Source organism: Oncorhynchus mykiss, chromosome 15 (genome assembly GCF_013265735.2).
Source record: "Oncorhynchus mykiss isolate Arlee chromosome 15, USDA_OmykA_1.1, whole genome shotgun sequence".
NCBI lineage: Eukaryota > Metazoa > Chordata > Actinopteri > Salmoniformes > Salmonidae > Oncorhynchus > Oncorhynchus mykiss.
In genome coordinates, this window is record NC_048579.1 from 75,250,673 (window position 1) to 75,273,152 (window position 22,480).

At 37.4% G+C, this 22,480-nt stretch overlaps 1 protein-coding gene across 2 annotated transcripts; it reads left to right on the forward strand.

The window, feature by feature from the left end:
• The first annotated feature begins 10,696 nt into the window (after positions 1-10,696).
• LOC118938859 lies at positions 10,697-21,935 on the forward strand. 2 transcript variants are annotated; one of them, XM_036945396.1, is made up of 6 exons: positions 10,697-11,338; positions 17,386-17,457; positions 17,945-18,064; positions 18,477-18,530; positions 18,688-18,771; positions 21,407-21,935. In XM_036945396.1, exons 1-6 carry the CDS (start codon positions 11,135-11,137, stop codon positions 21,503-21,505), a joined length of 633 nt encoding a protein of 210 aa, XP_036801291.1. In that variant the 5' UTR covers positions 10,697-11,134; the 3' UTR covers positions 21,506-21,935. The 2 variants fall into 2 exon arrangements, with proteins under 2 accessions (XP_036801291.1, XP_036801290.1); XM_036945395.1 differs by lacking the exon at positions 17,386-17,457 and adding an exon at positions 17,230-17,301 and having other exon boundaries at positions 10,698-11,338.
• The last annotated feature ends 545 nt before the right edge of the window (positions 21,936-22,480 follow it).

A 22,480-nucleotide genomic window follows, 5' to 3' on the forward strand; every position in this document is an offset into this window, starting at 1 on the left:
GTATATAATACACTAGACAATATAACGGTATATAATACATCATAAATACAATATAAAGGTATATAATACACTAGACAATATAAAGGTATATAATACATCAGACAATATAAAGGTATATAATATACTAGACAATATAAAGGTATATAATACACTAGACAATATAAAGGTATATAATACATCAGACAATATAAAGGTATATAATACATCAGACAATATAAAGGTATATAATATACTAGACAATATAAAGGTATATAATACACTAGACAATATAAAGGTATATAATACATCAGACAATATAAAGGTATATAATACATCAGACAATATAAAGGTATATAATATACTAGACAATATAAAGGTATATAATACACTAGACAATATAAAGGTATATAATACACCAGACAATATAAAGGTATATAATACACTAGACAATATAAAGGTATATAATACACTAGACAATATAAAGGTATATAATACACTAGACAATATAAAGGTATATAATACACTAGACAATATAAAGGTATTTAATACAGGAAGGAATAGTCCAGTCTCGTCTATGTGGCTACCGAGTGGTGCAGAGGTCTAAGGCACTGCATCTCAGAGCTTGTGATGTCATTACAGACCCTGGTTCGATTCCAGGCTGTATCACAACTGGCTGTTCCTGTGAGTCCCAAAAGGACGGAGCACAATTGGCCCAGCGTCGTCCAGGTTTGGCCTGGGTAGACCGTCATTGTAAGTAGGAATTTGTTCTTAACTGACATGCTTGGTTAAAAAAGGAGTACGGTGCTTTTGGCCTACACTTTAACAGCCAATCAGAACACGCTGTGACTTCCTACATGTTAAACAACAGGTTTTAGGCCCTTATTAGGATTACATAGCAGATATCAACAAACCAAATCAGAACGTCGTGTGTTGATCAGTTGATTGGGACTTCCTCACGGTAACGTGGCCATGACGACGGCACTAGAAGCCATTCCAATGGTCTACTTCAGAGCCAAAAACAAGTCCATAATGCCAACAACAACCTGTTGTCAGAGTCTTTGCCAACTCAGAAGTGGGCAGCTATGTGGCTGTATAGCAACATTAAAACTCGGCCGACTGACGCATGTGAATCACTCTAAAAGCCCCCCCCACACACACACATAATTCTCAAGATGAAAGTTGACTGAGGGTCCACCACCATACAGGTTGTTACCACCACATCTTCCTGCTACACCAGCACTGCTTTAAGACCGAGCCAATATATATCTATAAAATACATCATAAAGACAATATGAAGATATATAATACACTAGACAATATAAAGGTATATAATACACCAGACAATATAAAGGTATATAATACACCAGACAATATAAAGGTATATAATACACTAGACAATATAAAGGTATATAATACACTAGACAATATAAAGATATATAATACACTAGACAATATAAAGGTATATAATACACTAGACAATATAAAGATATATAATACACTAGACAATATAAAGGTATATAATACATCATGAAGACAATATAAAGGTATATAATACACCAGACAATATAAAGATATATAATACACTAGACAATATAAAGGTATATAATACACTAGACAATATAAAGGTATTTAATACACTAGACAATATAAAGGTATATAATACACTAGACAATATAAAGGTATATAATACACTAGACAATATAAAGGTATATAATACACTAGACAATATAAAGGTATATAATACACTAGACAATATAAAGGTATATAATACACTAGACAATATAAAGGTATTTAATACACTAGACAATATAAAGGTATATAATACACTAGACAATATAAAGGTATATAATACACTCGACAATATAAAGGTATATAATACATCATAAAGACAATATAAAGGTATATAAAATATCATAAAGACAATATAAAGGTATATAATACACTATACAATATAAAGGTATATAATACACCAGACAATATAAAGATATATAATACACTATACAATATAAAGGTATATAATACATCATAAAGACAATATAAAGGTATATAATACACTTTACAATATAAAGGTATATAATACACTAGACAATATAAAGGTATATAATACACTAGACAATATAAAGGTATATAATATATCATAAAGACAATATAAAGGTATATAATACACTAGACAATATAAAGGTATATAATACACTAGACAATATAAAGATATATAATACACTAGACAATATAAAGGTATATAATACACTAGACAATATAAAGGTATATAATACATCATAAAGACAATATAAAGGTATATAATACACTATACAATATAAAGGTATATAATACACTAGACAATATAAAGGTATATAATACACTAGACAATATAAAGGTATATAATACACTAGACAATATGAAGATATATAATACACTAGACAATATAAAGGTATATAATACACTAGACAATATAAAGGTATATAATACATCATAAAGACAATATAAAGGTATATAATACACTATACAATATAAAGGTATATAATATATCATAAAGACAATATAAAGGTATATAATACACTAGACAATATAAAGGTATATAATACACTAGACAATATAAAGGTATATAATACACTAGACAATATAAAGGTATATAATACACTAGACAATATAAAGGTATATAATACACTAGACAATATAAAGATATATAATACACTAGACAATATAAAGGTATATAATACACTAGACAATATAAAGGTATATAATACACCAGACAATATAAAGATATATAATACACTAGACAATATAAAGGTATATAATACACTAGACAATATAAAGGTATTTAATACACTAGACAATATAAAGGTATATAATACACTAGACAATATAAAGGTATATAATACACTAGACAATATAAAGGTATATAATACACTAGACAATATAAAGGTATATTATACACTAGACAATATAAAGGTATATAATACACTAGACAATATAAAGGTATATAATACACTAGACAATATAAAGGTATATAATACACTAGACAATATAAAGGTATATAATACACTAGACAATATAAAGGTATTTAATACACTAGACAATATAAAGGTATATAATACACTAGACAATATAAAGGTATATAATACACTAGACAATATAAAGGTATATAATACACTAGACAATATAAAGGTATATAATACACTAGACAATATAAAGGTATATAATACACTAGACAATATAAAGGTATATAATACACTCGACAATATAAAGGTATATAATACATCATAAAGACAATATAAAGGTATATAATACACTAGACAATATAAAGGTATATAATACACTAGACAATATAAAGGTATATAATACACTCGACAATATAAAGGTATATAATATATCATAAAGACAATATAAAGGTATATAATACACGTTACACTATAAAGGTATATAATACACTAGACAATATAAAGGTATATAATATATCATAAAGACAATATAAAGGTATATAATACACTAGACAATATAAAGGTATATAATACACTAGACAATATAAAGGTATATAATACACTAGACAATATAAAGGTATATAATACACTAGACAATATAAAGGTATATAATACACTAGACAATATAAAGGTATATAATACACTAGACAATATAAAGGTATATAATACACTAGACAATATAAAGGTATATAATACATCATAAAGACAATATAAAGGTATATAATACACTAGACAATATAAAGATATATAATACACTAGACAATATAAAGGTATATAATACACTAGACAATATAAAGGTATATAATACACTAGACAATATAAAGGTATATAATATATCATAAAGACAATATAAAGGTATATAATACACCAGAAAATATAAAGGTATATAATACACTAGACAATATAAAGGTATATAATACACTAGACAATATAAAGGTATATAATACACTAGACAATATAAAGGTATATAATACACTAGACAATATAAAGGTATATAATACACTAGACAATATAAAGGTATATAATACACTAGACAATATAAAGGTATATAATATATCATAAAGACAATATAAAGGTATATAATACACTAGACAATATAAAGGTATATAATACATCATAAAGACAATATAAAGGTATATAATACACTAGACAATATAAAGATATATAATACACTAGACAATATAAAGATATATAATACACTAGACAATATAAAGGTATATAATACACTAGACAATATAAAGGTATATAATACACTAGACAATATAAAGGTATATAATATATCATAAAGACAATATAAAGGTATATAATACACTAGACAATATAAAGGTATATAATACACTAGACAATATAAAGGTATATAATACACTAGACAATATAAAGGTATATAATACACTAGACAATATAAAGGTATATAATATATCATAAAGACAATATAAAGGTATATAATACACTAGACAATATAAAGGTATATAATATATCATAAAGACAATATAAAGGTATATAATACACTAGACAATATAAAGGTATATAATACACTAGACAATATAAAGGTATATAATACACTAGACAATATAAAGGTATATAATACACCAGACAATATAAAGGTATATAATACACTAGACAATATAAAGGTATATAATATATCATAAAGACAATATAAAGGTATATAATACACTAGACAATATAAAGGTATATAATACACTAGACAATATAAAGGTATATAATATATCATAAAGACAATATAAAGGTATATAATACACTAGACAATATAAAGGTATATAATACACTAGACAATATAAAGGTATATTATACACTAGACAATATAAAGGTATATAATACACTAGACAATATAAAGGTATATAATACACTAGACAATATAAAGGTATATAATACACTAGACAATATAAAGGTATATAATACACCAGACAATATAAAGGTATATAATACACTAGACAATATAAAGGTATATAATATATCATAAAGACAATATAAAGGTATATAATACACTAGACAATATAAAGGTATATTATACACTAGACAATATAAAGGTATATAATACACTAGACAATATAAAGGTATATAATACACTAGACAATATAAAGGTATATAATACACTAGACAATATAAAGGTATATAATATATCATAAAGACAATATAAAGGTATATAATACACTAGACAATATAAAGGTATATAATATATCATAAAGACAATATAAAGGTATATAATACACTAGACAATATAAAGGTATATTATACACTAGACAATATAAAGGTATATAATACACTAGACAATATAAAGGTATATAATACACTAGACAATATAAAGGTATATAATACACTAGACAATATAAAGGTATATTATACACTAGACAATATAAAGGTATATAATACACTAGACAATATAAAGGTATATAATACACTAGACAATATAAAGGTATATAATACACCAGACAATATAAAGGTATATAATACACTAGACAATATAAAGGTATATAATACACCAGAAAATATAAAGGTATATAATACACTAGACAATATAAAGGTATATAATACACTAGACAATATAAAGGTATATAATACACTAGACAATATAAAGGTATATAATATATCATAAAGACAATATAAAGGTATATAATACACTAGACAATATAAAGGTATATAATACACTAGACAATATAAAGGTATATAATACACTAGACAATATAAAGGTATATAATACACTAGACAATATAAAGGTATATAATACACTAGACAATATAAAGGTATATAATACACTAGACAATATAAAGGTATATAATACACTAGACAATATAAAGGTATATAATATATCATAAAGACAATATAAAGGTATATAATACACTAGACAATATAAAGGTATATAATACACTAGACAATATAAAGATATATAATACACTAGACAATATAAAGGTATATAATACATCATAAAGACAATATAAAGGTATATAATACACTAGACAATATAAATATATATAATACACTAGACAATATAAAGGTATATAATACACTAGACAATATAAAGATATATAATACACTAGACAATATAAAGGTATATAATACATCATAAAGACAATATAAAGGTATATAATACACTAGACAATATAAAGGTATATAATACACTAGACAATATAAAGATATATAATACACTAGACAATATAAAGGTATATAATACATCATAAAGACAATATAAAGGTATATAATACACTTTACAATATAAAGGTATATAATACACTAGACAATATAAAGGTATATAATACACTAGACAATATAAAGGTATATAATACATCATAAAGACAATATAAAGGTATATAATACAAAAGAAAATATAAAGATATATAATACACTAGACAATATAAAGGTATATAATACACTAGACAATATAAAGGTATATAATATATCATAAAGACAATATAAAGGTATATAATACAAAAGAAAATATAAAGATATATAATACACTAGACAATATAAAGGTATATAATACACTAGACAATATAAAGGTATATAATACACTAGACAATATAAAGGTATATAATATATCATAAAGACAATATAAAGGTATATAATACACTAGACAATATAAAGGTATATAATACACTAGACAATATAAAGGTATATAATACACTAGACAATATAAAGGTATATAATACACTAGACAATATAAAGGTATATAATACACTAGACAATATAAAGGTATATAATACACTAGACAATATAAAGGTATATAATACACTAGACAATATAAAGGTATATAATACACTAGACAATATAAAGGTATATAATACACTAGACAATATAAAGATATATAATACACTAGACAATATAAAGGTATATAATACACTAGACAATATAAAGGTATATAATACACTAGACAATATAAAGGTATATAATACACTATACAATATAAAGGTACATAATACACTAGACAATATAAAGGTATATAATACACTAGACAATATAAAGGTATATAATACACCAGACAATATAAAGGTATATAATACACTAGACAATATAAAGGTATTTAATACAGGAAGGAATAGTCCAGTCTGGTCTACCGAGTGGTGCAGAGGTCTAAGGCACTGCATCTCAGAGCTTGTGATGTCATTACAGACCCTGGTTCGATTCCAGGCTGTATCACAACTGGCTGTTCCTGTGAGTCCCAAAAGGACGGAGCACAATTGGCCCAGCGTCGTCCGGGTTTGGCCTGGGTAGACTGTCATTGCAAGTAGGAATTTGTTCTTAACTGACATGCTTGGTTAAAAAAATAAAAAGAGTACGGTGCTTTTGGCCTACACTTTAACAGCCAATCAGAACACACGCTGTGACTTCCTACATGTTTAACAACAGGTTTTAGGCCCTTATTAGGATTACATAACAGATATCAACTATCCAAATCAGAATGTTGTGTGTTGATCAGTTGATTGGAACTTCCTTATGGTAACGTGGCCAGGACAACAGCACTAGAAGCCATTCCAATGGTCTACTTCAGAGTTCAACAAGTTCATAATGCCAACATCAACCTGGTCTTCTTTAGAGCCAACAACAACCTGGTCTACTTTAGAGCCAACAACAACCTGGTCTTCTTTAGTGACAACAAAAACCTGGTCTACTTTAGAGACAACAACAACCTGGTCTACTTTAGAGACAACAACAACATGGTCTACTTTAGGGCCAACAACAACCTGTTCTACTTTAGGGCCAACAACAACCTGGTCTACTTTAGAGACAACAACAACCTGGTCTACTTTAGAGACAACAACAACCTGGTCTACTTTAGGGCCAACAACAACCTGGTCTACTTTAGAGACAACAACAACCTGGTCTACTTTAGAGACAACAACAACCTGGTCTACTTTAGAGACAACAACAACCTGGTCTACTTTAGAGCCAACAACAACCTGGTCTACTTTAGAGACAACAACAAGTCCATAATGACAACAACAACCTGGTCTACTTTAGAGACAACAACAAGTCCATAATGACAACAACAACCTGGTCTACTTAGAGACAACATCAACCTGGTCTACTTAGAGCCAACAACAACCTGGTCTACTTTAGAGACAACAACAACCTGGTCTACTTTAGAGACAACAACAACCTGGTCTACTTAGAGACAACATCAACCTGGTCTACTTAGAGCCAACAACAACCTGGTCTACTTTAGAGACAACAACAACCTGGTCTACTTAGAGACAACAACAACCTGGTCTACTTTAGAGACAACAACAACCTGGTCTACTTTAGAGACAACAACAACCTGGTCTACTTTAGAGACAACAACAACCTGGTCTACTTAGAGACAACAACAACCTGGTCTACTTTAGGGCCAACAACAACCTGGTCTACTTTAGAGCCAACAACAACCTGGTCTACTTTAGAGACAACAACAACCCTGGTCTACTTTAGAGCCAACAACAACCTGGTCTACTTTAGAGCCAACAACAACCTGGTCTACTTTAGAGCCAACATCAACCTGGTCTACTTTAGAGACAACAACAAGTCCATAATGCCAACAAAATCCCTGGTCTACTTTAGAGCCAACAACAACCTGGTCTACTTTAGAGCCAACAACAACCTGGTCTACTTTAGAGCCAACAACAACCTGGTCTACTTAGAGCCAACAACAACCTGGTCTACTTAGAGACAACAACAACCTGGTCTACTTAGAGCCAACAACAACCTGGTCTACTTTAGAGACAACAACAACCTGGTCTACTTTAGAGACAACAACAACCTGGTCTACTTTAGAGACAACAACAACCTGGTCTACTTTAGAGACAACAACAACCCTGGTCTACTTTAGAGACAACAACAACCCTGGTCTACTTTAGAGACAACAACAAGTCCATAATGCCAACAACTACCTGTTGTCAGAGTATTTGCCAACTCAGAAGTGGGCAGCTATGTGGCTGCATAGGAACATTGAAATGAGGCCGACTGACTGACGCATGTGAATCACTCTAAAAGCCCCCCAACACACACACACACTTCATTCTCATAGGAAAGTAGATTACGGGTCCACAACCCCACACCTTGTTACCACAACATCTTTCTGCTACACCAGCACTGCTTTAAAACCCGGCTGACGTTATGACCGAGTCATCACTGTCTCTGTCTCTGAGGCTGAGCAGGCCGAGCAGGCCACCAACATCACTGTCTCTGTCTCTGAGGCTGAACAGGCCGAGCAGGCCACCAACATCTCTGTCTCTGTCTCTGAGGCTGAACAAGCTGAGCAGGCCACCAACATCTCTGTCTCTGTCTCTGAGGCTGAGCAGGCCGAGCAGGCCACCAACATCACTGTCTCTGTCTCTGAGGCTGAACAGGCCGAGCAGGCCACCAACATCACTGTCTCTGTCTCTGAGGCTGAACAGGCTGAGCAGGCCACCAACATCTCTGTCTCTGTCTCTGAGGCTGAGCAGGCCGAGCAGGCCACCGACATCTCTGTCTCTGTCTCTGAGGCTGAACAGGCTGAGCAGGCCACCAGCATCACTGTCTCTGTCTCTGAGGCTGAGCAGGACGAGCAGGCCACCAACATCACTGTCTCTGTCTCTGAGGCTGAGCAGGCCGTGCAGGCCACCAACATCACTGTCTCTGTCTCTGTCTCTGAGGCTGAGCAGGCCGAGCAGGCCACCAACATCTCTGTCTCTGTCTCTGAGGCTGAGCAGGCCGAGCAGGCCACCAACATCACTGTCTCTGTCTCTGAGGCTGAACAGGCCGAGCAGGCCACCAACATCACTGTCTCTGTCTCTGTCTCTGAGGCTGAACAGGCTGAGCAGGCCACCAACATCACTGTCTCTGTCTCTGAGGCTGAGCAGGCAGAGCAGGCCACCAACATCACTGTCTCTGTCTCTGAGGCTGAGCCAGCCGTGCAGGCCACCAACATCAATGTCTCTGTCTCTGAGGCTGAACAGGCCGAGCAGGCTACCAACATCACTGTCTCTGAGGCTGAACAGGCAGAGCAGGCCACCAACATCACTGTCTCTGTCTCCGAACAGGCCGTGCAGGCCACCAACATCACTGTCTCTGTCTCTGAGACTGAACAGGCAGAGCAGGCCACCAACATCTAAACATCTTAACGAGTTAGATCTAATCGTTCTCCACACCACAATATCCACAATCAATTATCAATCAATCAATATTTGGCAGTGATATTTAATTCAGGTGTTTGCATTGTAAACAGTTCTGGGTGTGAGCTGATTGTGCAACTACATTCTTGTTTCATTACAACTATTTGTTGAAGAAAAGCACGTTACTTGTGGTTTCATCAGCAAATAGAATCTAGGACGCCGTATTCAAAGCAAACGCCTTCAAATGTCATGACCTGGTTAAATCGTCCCCGAGTCCACACACACCTTTCGCTTGTTTCACGTTGTAACTGCAACCCTGATACGTGAAGACATGATAAACGTACATACACTGTCTGTTATGATGCGCAATGTAGTTGTTTGGTGTTTTGTCCTGCACTGTACAGAGTACAGCTTCTCAGGACCCGGACACCAGAGTGGATCCACAGGAATGAACAAAGGGATAGAATATCTGCCCACCTCAGGTTTCAACGGGACACCAACCATTCTGTTGTCAGGTTGCACATTCCAGAGAGCAGAATGACAACATGCAGTGAAAGAGGGAGGGAGGGAGGGAGGGAGGGAGATGTGTGCACGTTTAGGTGTGTTTGTGTGTGTGTGTGTAATGTTACATCATCAGGAGGAGCTATGGCAGCGTATAAAGGTTAGTAGTGACTGTAGAGAGGAATGCCAGACCCACAGAGATTTCACCTGCGGAGAACAGAGCAGACCTGACTGACTCACCTGCTGAGAGGACGGGAAGAAGAAGGGAATCATTTGCTCAGTCAGTCTTTCAATCAGTCAGTTAGTAGAGTAGGAAACTCAGTGAGTCGATTGTACATCAGTGATTCAGAGATTCAGTGAATCAGATCCTGTATGTGCTGTAGGTCAGATATTTGGCAGGTCATTTGAATCAGGTGATTCAAACAGAAATTGAACGAACCAGGTGACCAGGTGATTCAGATAGAGACAAGGTGAGCAGTTGACCCAGTCGAAGCAGGCACCAGTTGATCCAATCGAAGCAGGCACCAGTTGATCCAGTCGAAGCAGGCACAAGTTGAACCAGTCGAAGCAGGCACCAGTTGATCCAGTATAAATATGCCCAGTTTGTCCAGTGTGGTCCCGTTCTCTCTGCTGCTGGTTCTCCTTCTGGCTGTTATGGGTCAGGACTGTGCTACTTCCCGGGTCCAGAGGGAGGCCCGGTCCAGAGCCCGGTCCAGGGTGTGTGGGAAGAACAGGTTCTCTCACTGTGTGGACCTGGCCAAACTGCAGGAGCTGATCCAGGAAGTCCAGAAAGACTTCGTAAGTACTGACCAACTGTAGTTACACATACTGTCTTCATCAGTAGACTACTGTATATATCTCTACACATACTGTCTTCATCAGTAGACTGCTGTATATCTCTATATATACTGTCTTCATCAGTAGACTACTGTATATCTCTATATATATACTGTCTTCATCAGTAGACTACTGTTTATCTCTATATATATACTGTCTTCATCAGTAGACTACTGTATATCTCTCTCTCTATATATTGTCGTCATCAGTAGACTACTGTATATCTCTCTCTATATATATACTGTCTTCATCAGTAGACTACTGTATATCTCTATATATACTGTCTTCATCAGTAGACTACTGTATATCTCTATATATACTGTCTTCATCAGTAGACTACTGTATATCTCTCTCTATATATATTGTCTTCATCAGTAAACTACTGTATATCTCTATATATACTGTCTTCATCAGTAAACTACTGTATATCTCTATATATACTGTCTTCATCAGTAGACTACTGTATATCTCTATATATACTGTCTTCATCAGTAGATTACTGTATATCTCTATATATATTGTCTTCATCAATAGACTACTGTATATCTCTATATTTACACTGTCTTCATCAGTAGACTACTGTATATCTCTCTCTATATACTGTCTTCATTAGAAAACTACATATACTGTCAGTTGAAGTGGGAAGTTTACATACACTTTAGCCAAATACATTTAAAATCAGTTTTTCACAATTCCTGACATTTAATCTGTGTAAAAATGTCCTGTCTTAGGTCAGTTAGGATCACCACTTTATTTTAAGAATGTGAAATGTCAGAATAATAGTAGAGAGAATTATTTATTTCAGCTTTTATTTATCTCATCACATTCCCAGTGGGTCAGAAGTTTACATACACTCAATTAGTATATGGTAGCATTGCCTTTAAATTGTTTAACTTGGGTCAAACATTTTGGGTAGCCTTCAACAAGCTTCCCACAATAAGTTGGGTGAATATTGGCCCCATTCCTCCTGACAGAGCTGGTGTAACTGAGTCAGGTTTGTAGGTCTCCTTGCTCGACATGCTTTTTCAGTTCTGTCCACATATGTTCTATAGGATTGAGGTCAGGGCTTTGTGATGGCCACTCCAATAACTTGACTTTGTTGTCCTTAAGCCATTTTGCCACAACTTTGGAAGTATGCTTGGGGTCATTGTTCATTTGGAAGACCCATTTGCAACCACGCTTTAACTTCCTGACTGATGTCTTGAGATGTTGCTTCAATATATCCACATAATTTTTCCGCCTCATGATGCCATCTATTTTGTGAAGTGCACCAGTCTCTCCTGCAGCAAAGCCCCTCCACAACATGATGCTGCCACAACCCGTGCATCATGGTGGGGATGGTGTTCTTCGGCTTGCAAGCCTCCCCCTTTTTCCTCCAAACATAACGATGGTCATTATGGCCAAACAGTTCTATTTTTTCTACAGCCATGACATCATTTTCTGGAATTTTCCAAGCTGTTTAAGGGCACAGTCAACTTAGTGTATGACCCACTGGAATTGTGATACAGTGAATCATAAGTGAAATAATCTGTCTGTTAACAATTGTTGGAAAAATTACTTGTGTCGTGCACAAAGTAGATGTCCTAATCGACCTGCCAACTGTATACTGTCTTCATCAGCAGACTACTGTATATCTCTCTATATATACTGTCTTCATCAGTAAACTACTGTATATCTCTCTCTATATATACTGTCTTCATCAGTAGACTACTGTATATCTCTCTATATATATACTGTCTTCATCAGTAGACGACTGTATATCTCTCTATATATACTGTCTTCATCAGCAAACTACTGTATATCTCTCTATATATACTGACTTCATCAGTAGACTACTGTAGTATATCTCTATATATACTGACTTCATCAGTAGACTACTGTATATCTCTCTATATATACTGACTTCATCAGTAGACTACTGTAGTATATCTCTATATATACTGACTTCATCAGTAGACTACTGTATATCTCTCTATATATATACTGTCTTCATCAGTAGACTACTGTATATCTCTCTATATATATACTGTCTTCATCAGTAGACGACTGTATATCTCTCTATATATACTGTCTTCATCAGCAAACTACTGTATATCTCTCTATATATACTGTCTTCATCAGTACACTACTGTATATATATCTATATATACAGTATACTGTACATCAGGAACTCTCCCCCAAAGACAATGTAGGATTCCATCCCCAACTACAACATTTTCTGTCAAGACAGAACTGCTGAAGGGGGTGGCATTGCAATCTGCTGTAGAGATAACCTGCAGAGTTCTGTCATGCTATCCAGGTGCCCAAACAGTTAGAGCTTTTACCTTTCCATCCTGCCCTGCCTTTCTAAAGTCTTCGAAAGCCAAGTCAACAAACAGATCACTGACCATTTCCAATCCCACCGTACCTTCTCCGCTATGCAATCTGGTTTCCGAGCTGGTCACGGGTGCACCTCAGCCACGCTCAAGGCTCTAAACGATATCATAACCGCCATAGATAAAAGACAGGAACTGTGCAGCCGTCTTCATCGACCTGGCCAAGGCTTTCGACTCTGTCAATCACCGTATTCTTATCGGCAGACTGAACAGCCTTGGTTTCTCTAATGATTGCCTCGCCTGGTTCACCAACTACTTCGCAGACAGAGTTCAATGTGTCAAATCGGAGGGCCTGTTGTCTCTGGCAGTCTCTATGGGGGTGCCACAGGGTTCAATTCTCGGGCCGACTCTTTTCTCTGTATATATCAATGATGTTGCTCTTGGTGCGGGTGATTCTTTGATCCACCTCTACGCAGACGACACCATTCCATACACATCTGGCCCTTCTTTGGACACTGTGCTAACAAACCTAAAAACGAGCTTCAATGCCATACAACACTCCTTCCATGGCCTCCAACTGCTCTTAAATGCTAGTAAAACGAAATGCATGCTCTTCAACCGATCGCTGCCCACACCCACCTGCCCGTCTAGCATCACTACTCTGGACGGTTCTGACTTAGAATATGTGGACAACTACAAATACCTAGGTGTCTGGCTAGACTGTAAACTCTCCATCCAGACTCACATTAAGCATCTCCAATCCAAAGTTAAATCTAGAATCGGCTTCCTATTTCGCAAACAAAGCCTCCTTCACTCATGCTGCCAAACATACCCTCGTAAAACTGACTATCCTACCGATCCTTGACTAAGGTGATGTCATTTTCAAAATAGTCTCCAACACTCTGCTTAGCCATTTTGATGCATTCTATCACAGTGCCATCCGTTTTGTCACCAAAGCCCCATATACTACCTACCACTGCGACCTGTATGCTCTCGTTGGTCTTTGCTAGGTAAAGCTCCGCCTTATCTCAGCTCACTGGTCACCATAGCAACACCCACCCGTAGCACGCGCTCCAGCAGGTACAGTGCCTTGCGAAAGTATTCGGCCCCCTTGAACTTTGCGACCTTTTGCCACATTTCAGGCTTCAAACATAAAGATATAAAACTGTATTTTTTTGTGAAGAATCAACAACAAGTGGGACACAATCATGAAGTGGAACGACATTTATTGGATATTTCAAACTTTTTTAACAAATCAAAAACTGAAAAATTGGGCGTGCAAAATTATTATTAAGTTAATACTTTGTAGCGCCACCTTTTGCTGCGATTACAGCTGTAAGTCGCTTGGGGTATGTCTCTTTCAGTTTTGCACATCGAGAGACTGAAATTTTTTCCCATTCCTCCTTGCAAAACAGCTCGAGCTCAGTGAGGTTGGATGGAGAGCATTTGTGAACAGCAGTTTTCAGTTCTTTCCACAGATTCTTGATTGGATTCAGGTCTGGACTTTGACTTGGCCATTCTAACACATTCTAACCATTCCATTGTAGATTTTGCTTTATGTTTTGGATCATTGTCTTGTTGGAAGACAAATCTCCGTCCCAGTCTCAGGTCTTTTGCAGACTCCATCAGGTTTTCTTCCAGAATGGTACTGTATTTGGCTCCATCCATCTTCCCATCAATTTTAACCATCTTCCCTGTCCCTGCTGAAGAAAAGCAGGCCCAAACCATGATGCTGCCACCACCATGTTTGACAGTGGGGATGGTGTGTTCAGCTGTGTTGCTTTTAAGCCAAACATAACGTTTTGCATTGTTGCCAAAAAGTTCAATTTTGGTTTCATCTGACCAGAGCCCCTTCTTCCACATGTTTGGTGTGTCTCCCAGGTGGCGTGTGGCAAACTTTAAACTACACTTTTTATGGATATCTTTAAGAAATGGCTTTCTTCTTGCCACTCTTCCATAAAGGCCAGATTTGTGCAATATACGACTTGATTGTTGTCCTATGGACAGAGTCTCCCACCTCAGCTGTAGATCTCTGCAGTTCATCCAGAGTGATCATGGGCCTCTTGGCTGCATCTCTGATCAGTCTTCTCCTTGTATGAGCTGAAAGTTTAGAGGGACGGCCAGGTCTTGGTAGATTTGCAGTGGTCTGATACTCCTTCCATTTCAATATTATCGCTTGCACAGTGCTCCTTGGGATGTTTAAAGCTTGAGAAATCTTTTTGTATCCAAATCCGGCTTTAAACTTCTTCACAACAGTATCTCGGACCTGCCTGGTGTGTTCCTTGTTCTTCATGATGCTCTCTGCACTTTTAACGGACCTCTGAGACTATCACAGTGCAGGTGCATTTATACAGAGACTTGATTACACACAGGTGGATTGTATTTATCATCATTAGTCATTTAGGTCAACATTGGATCATTCAGAGATCCTCACTGAACTTCTGGAGAGAGTTTGCTGCACTGAAAGTAAAGGGGCTGAATAATTTTGCACTCCCAATTTTTCAGTTTTTGATTTGTTAAAAAAGTTTGAAATATCCAATAAATGTCGTTCCACTTCATGATTGTGTCCCACTTGTTGTTGATTCTTCACAAAAAAAATACAGTTTTATATCTTTATGCTTGAAGCCTGAAATGTGGCAATAGGTCGCAAAGTTCAATGGGGTCGAATACTTTCGCAAGGCACTGTATATTGCACTGGTCATCCCCAAAGCCAACACTTCCTTTGGCCGCCTTTCCTTCCAGTTCTCTGCTGCCAATGACTGGAACGAATTTAAAAAATCACTGAAGTTGGAGACTTATATCTCCCTCACTAACTTTAAACGTCAGCTGTCAGAGCAGCTTACCGATCGCTGCAGCTGTACACAGCCCATCTGTAAATAGCCCTTACAACCAACTACCTACCTCATCCCCATTGTGTTTTTTGTTTTTCTGCTCTTTTGCACACCAGTATTCCTACTTACACATCCTTAACTGCGCATATGCTGTATCACTCCAGTGTTAATTGCTAAATTGTAATTTATTTAACCACTATTGGCCTATTTATTGCCTTACCTTACCTTACTTCATTTACACACACTGTACACAGATCTTTCTATTGTGTTATTGACTGTACGTTTGTTTATGTGTTTATTGTTGTTGTTGTTGTTTATGTCACAATGCTTTTGCTTTTTGAGTGGTAAAATCATGGGTACCCTTCCCAATGGTTTACCAGAGATAGATTCTATTTTTGATGGGTCATTACACTCCCAATGGTTTACCAGAGATATATTCTATTTTTGATGGGTCATTGCACTCTCAATGGCTAACCAGAGATATATTCTATTTTTGATGGGTCATTGCACTCTCAATGGCTAACCAGAGATAGATCATATTTTGATGGGTCATTGCACTCTCAATGGCTAACCAGAGATAGATCATATTTTGATGGGTCATTACACTCCCAATGGCTAAACAGAGATAGATTCTATTTTGATGGGTCATGTGTGAATGAGTCTGTATAGTGGATTGACATACTGTACCTGTTGTTTCCTTCACTAGACAAACACGTCTCATGATGACAGGATCCTGTTAAAGACAGTCACCTTTGACCATATCAAGAAGCACAAGAAGGTAAGGACTGACACAGAAGAAGACAGGCCACCCCTCAGAGCCTGGTTCCTCTCTAGGTTTATAATCTCCACCTGGTACAGCCAGACAAACACGTCTCATGATGACAGGATCCTGTTAAAGACAGTCACCTTTGACAAGATCAAGAAGCACAAGAAGGTAAGGACTGACACAGAAGAAGACAGGCCACCCCTCAGAGCCTGGTTCCTCTCTCTAGGTTTATAATCTCCACCTGGTACAGCCAGAAGAGGACAGGCCACCCCTCAGAGCCTGGCTCCTCTTTAGGTTTCTCATTTCTACCTGGTACAGCCAGAAGGGGACAGGCCACCCCTCAAAGCCTGGTTCTTCTCTAGGTTCCTGACTTGTAGGGACTTTTGCCACTGTGCTTTTGCCTCTGCATAGCTTGCTCATCTGGGTTTTACACCGGGTTTCTGTAAAGCACTTTGTGTGACATCGACTGATGTGAAAAGGGCTTTATAAAAAATACATTTGATTGATTGATCTGTTGGTGCTCTGGGATCCTGCATGAGTCTGAGACGAATGAGTGCAATGAAGAAGTTCCATCGACACCATGTCCATCGTGCTCGACCTCGGCAGCACATTTACTAAACACAATGTCCATTCTCCTGTTCTCTCCCATGTCCAGTACCACGGCTGTGTCCTGCTCAAAATCATTGACTTTTATCGGGAAGTTCTCCAGAGACAAGACAGAAATTATCCTGACCTCGGGGGCCTGCTGGATGAAGTGAAGGAATGCATTCACCCAGTAAGTGTCTCAAACATTATAACTGCCTCCCAAATGGCACCCTAGGGTCCATAGGGCTCTGGTTAAAAGTAGTGCACCATATATGAAATAGGGTGCCATTTGTTTTGGGGACACTTCCTATGTGAATTGCGTGAACCGTCTCTCTGTGACGGTAGAGCCTCAAACACAGACAGGATTTCCTGTGGCCCTTTTTTTGTGTTTCAGGGATTATGTTACACTGCTCTGTAACCCAGCTAGTGTCTGTGTAGAAGACTCTCACACTAAATCTGTCAAAGCAATTTATGACAACATCTGACAAAGTACATGTTTTTGTGTTTTTTTTAAATAGATACGATTGTTTGATTGGCTGATTGTTTGATTGGCTGATTGTTTGATTGGCTGATTGTTTGATTGGCTGATTGATTGATTGCAGGTAAAGATCTGTGAAAAGCTATACCAGGAAGCTGCTGGGAAGCCAGTGAATGAGGTAAACACAGGACGGCGCTGACAATCAAACACAAAAAGCACGTTAAAACAAGCTTCAACCGCAATTAAACAACCACACGGGGACACGTCAGCATGAGGTAATGAACGATAACCTAATATATATATATATTTAAACGTATTGTGTTTTATTTCCCCAGTCTAAGATAGAGGAAGATTTGGAGCTGCTGTCGAAGGATGCAGCCATACTGCAGCTGCAGAGACTGAAGGCAGCCAGTAAAAAGGTGTGGTTCCACGTTACCTCTTAATCACCAGTGATCACACATCAATAACACTCGAGATGGGTTACAGAGAACATCACGGTGTGTTACAGATACACACTGTGCAAGCACGCGTCATGGACTGGCCTTAATAGCTTGTTTCTAGGTTCCTCAATCAATCCATTTTTATTTTAGAAGGCCCTTTTGTTTTTTACATCAGAAGTACTGTTGTCACAAAGGTCTCGACAGTTACCCAGCCTAAACTCAAAGGTCTCTACAGTTTCCCAGCCTAAAGGTCTCTGTAGTTACCCAGCCTAAACCCAAAGGTCTCTGTAGTTTCCCAGCCTAAAGGTCTCTGTAGTTACCCAGCCTAAACTCAAAGGTCTCTGTAGTTTCCCAGCCTAAAGGTCTCTGTAGTTACCCAGCCTAAACCCAAAGGTCTCTACAGTTACCCAGCCTAAACCCAAAGGTCTCTATAGTTACCCAGCCTAACGGTCTCTGAAGTTTCCCAGCCTAAAGGTCTCTGTAGTTACCCAGCCTAAACTCAAAGGTCTCTGTAGTTTCCCAGCCTAAAGGTCTCTGTAGTTACCCAGCCTAAACCCAAAGGTCTCTACAGTTACCCAGCCTAAACCTAAAGGTCTCTGTAGTTACCCAGCCTAAACCCAAAGGTCTCTACAGTTACCCAGCCTAAACCTAAAGGTCTCTACAGTTACCCAGCCTAAACCTAAAGGTCTCTACAGTTACCCAGCCTAAACTCAAAGGTCTCTGTAGTTTCCCAGCCTAACGGTATCTGTAGTTACCCAGCCTAAACCCAAAGGTCTCTATAGTTACCCAGCCTAACGGTCTCTGTAGTTTCCCAGCCTAAACTCAAAGGTCTCTGTAGTTTCCCAGCCTAAAGGTCTCTGTAGTTTCCCAGCCTAAACCCAAAGGTATCTGTAGTTACCCAGCCTAAACCCAAAGGTCTCTATAGTTACCCAGCCTAACGGTCTCTGTAGTTACCCAGCCTAAACTCAAGGGTCTCTGTAGTTACCCAGCCTAACGGTCTCTGTAGTTTCCCAGCCTAAACCCAAAGGTCTCTATAGTTACCCAGCCTAAACTCAAAGGTCTCTGTAGTTTCCCAGCCTAAAGGTCTCTATAGTTACCCAGCCTAAACTCAAAGGTCTCTGTAGTTTCCCAGCCTAACGGTCTCTGTAGTTACCCAGCCTAAACCCAAAGGTCTCTACAGTTACCCAGCCTAAACTCAAAGGTCTCTGTAGTTTCCCAGCCTAACGGTCTCTGTAGTTACCCAGCCTAAACCCAAAGGTCTCTACAGTTACCCAGCCTAAACTCAAAGGTCTCTGTAGTTACCCAGCCTAAACTCAAAGGTCTCTATAGTTACCCAGCCTAACGGTCTCTGTAGTTTCCCAGCCTAAACTCAAAGGTCTCTGTAGTTTTCCAGCCTAAAGGTCTCTGTAGTTACCCAGCCTAAACCCAAAGGTCTCTACAGTTTCCCAGCCTAAAGGTCTCTGTAGTTACCCAGCCTAAACTCAAAGGTCTCTGTAGTTACCCAGCCTAAAGGTCTCTGTAGTTACCCAGCCTAAACCCAAAGGTCTCTACAGTTACCCAGCCTAACGGTCTCTATAGTTACCCAGCCTAAACCCAAAGGTCTCTATAGTTACCCAGCCTAACGGTCTCTATAGTTACCCAGCCTAAACCTAAAGGTCTCTGTAGTTACCCAGCCTAAACCCAAAGGTCTCTATAGTTACCCAGCCTAAAGGTCTCTATAGTTACCCAGCCCAACGGTCTCTATAGTTACCCAGCCTAAACCCAAAGGTCTCTGTAGTTACCCAGCCTAAACCTAACGGTCTCTATAGTTACCCAGCCTAAACCCAAAGGTCTCTATAGTTACCCAGCCTAAACCTAACGGTCTCTATAGTTACCCAGCCTAAACCCAAAGGTCTCTACAGTTACCCAGCCTAACGGTCTCTATATTTACCCAGCCTAAACCCAAAGGTCTCTATAGTTACCCAGCCTAACGGTCTCTATAGTTACCCAGCCTAAACCTAAAGGTCTCTATAGTTACCCAGCCTAAACCCAAAGGTCTCTATAGTTACCCAGCCTAAAACTAACGGTCTCTATAGTTACCCAGCCTAAACCCAAAGGTCTCTATAGTTACCCAGCCTAAACCTAAAGGTCTCTGTAGTTACCCAGCCTAAAACTAAAGGTCTCCATAGTTACCCAGCCTAAACCTAAAGGTCTCTATAGTTACCCAGCCTAACGGTCTCTATAGTTACCCAGCCTAACGGTCTCTACAGTTACCCAGCCTAACGGTCTCTATAGTTACCCAGCCTAAACCTAAAGGTCTCTGTAGTTACCCAGCCTAAACCTAAAGGTCTCTGTAGTTACCCAGCCTAAACCTAAAGGTCTCCATAGTTACCCAGCCTAAACCTAAAGGTCTCTATAGTTACCCAGCCTAACGGTCTCTATAGTTACCCAGCCTAACGGTCTCTACAGTTACCCAGCCTAACGGTCTCTACAGTTACCCAGCCTAACGGTCTCTACAGTTACCCAGCCTAACGGTCTCTATAGTTACCCAGCCTAAACCCAAAGAGCAAAGCAGAAGCACAGACAGGTTCCTCCAGCTAACACCATCTCGTCTGTTCCATCTCTGGTTGTGCAGGTGGTTGAGCTGTCCGAGAGGGCGACTCTGGACAAGGCCATGGTAGAGCTACAGGGTCTAGAGGACTACATTCAGGGGAGGGGCCTCCGCAGGAACTGAGGAAATAATCGGACCGCCAGGAACAACACACACACACACACACACAGACACACGCGTTACCGTGACTACATATACACAGTCCTGCGTTACAGTGACTACATTTACCGTCTTGATGTCACATTTACTGGTTTTACCCTCGTGAGCTGTCGTTGCTTGTAGCCATATTCCCTTAGACATGTTCTGACACGTCCCCTGTTGTTTGTCTATTTCTTCATCTACTTTGGATAACTGTAAACAATTTGATTGACTTGGAATTTTGAACTTGAACCAATATTCAGTTGGGGAGAATGTTTGTGTCCACTGTTGCTGCTAGTACTACATGTTATATTACTACTAGTACTACATGTTATATTACTACTAGTACTAAATGTCCTGTTACTACTAGTACTACATGTTCTGTTACTACTAGTACTGCATGTTCTGTTACTACTAGTACTACATGTTATATTACTACTAGTACTACATGTTATATTACTACTAGTACTAAATGTCCTGTTACTACTAGTACTACATGTTCTGTTACTACTAGTACTGCATGTTCTGTTACTACTAGTACTACATGTCATATTACTACTAGTACTACATGTCCTGTTACTACTAGTACTACATGTTCTGTTACTGCTAGTACTACATGTTATGTTACTACTAGTACTACATGTTATATTACTGCTAGTACTGCATGTTCTGTTACTACTAGTACTGCATGTTCTGTTACTACTAGTACTACATGTTATGTTACTACTAGTACTATATGTTCTGTTACTACTAGTACTACATGTTCTGTTACTACTAGTACTACATGTTATGTTACTACTAGTACTACATGTTCTGTTACTACTAGTACTGCATGTTCTGTTACTACTAGTACTGCATGTTCTGTTACTACTAGTACTGCATGTTCTGTTACTACTAGTACTACATGTTTTGTTACTACTAGTACTACATGTTATGTTACTACTAGTACTGCATGTTCTG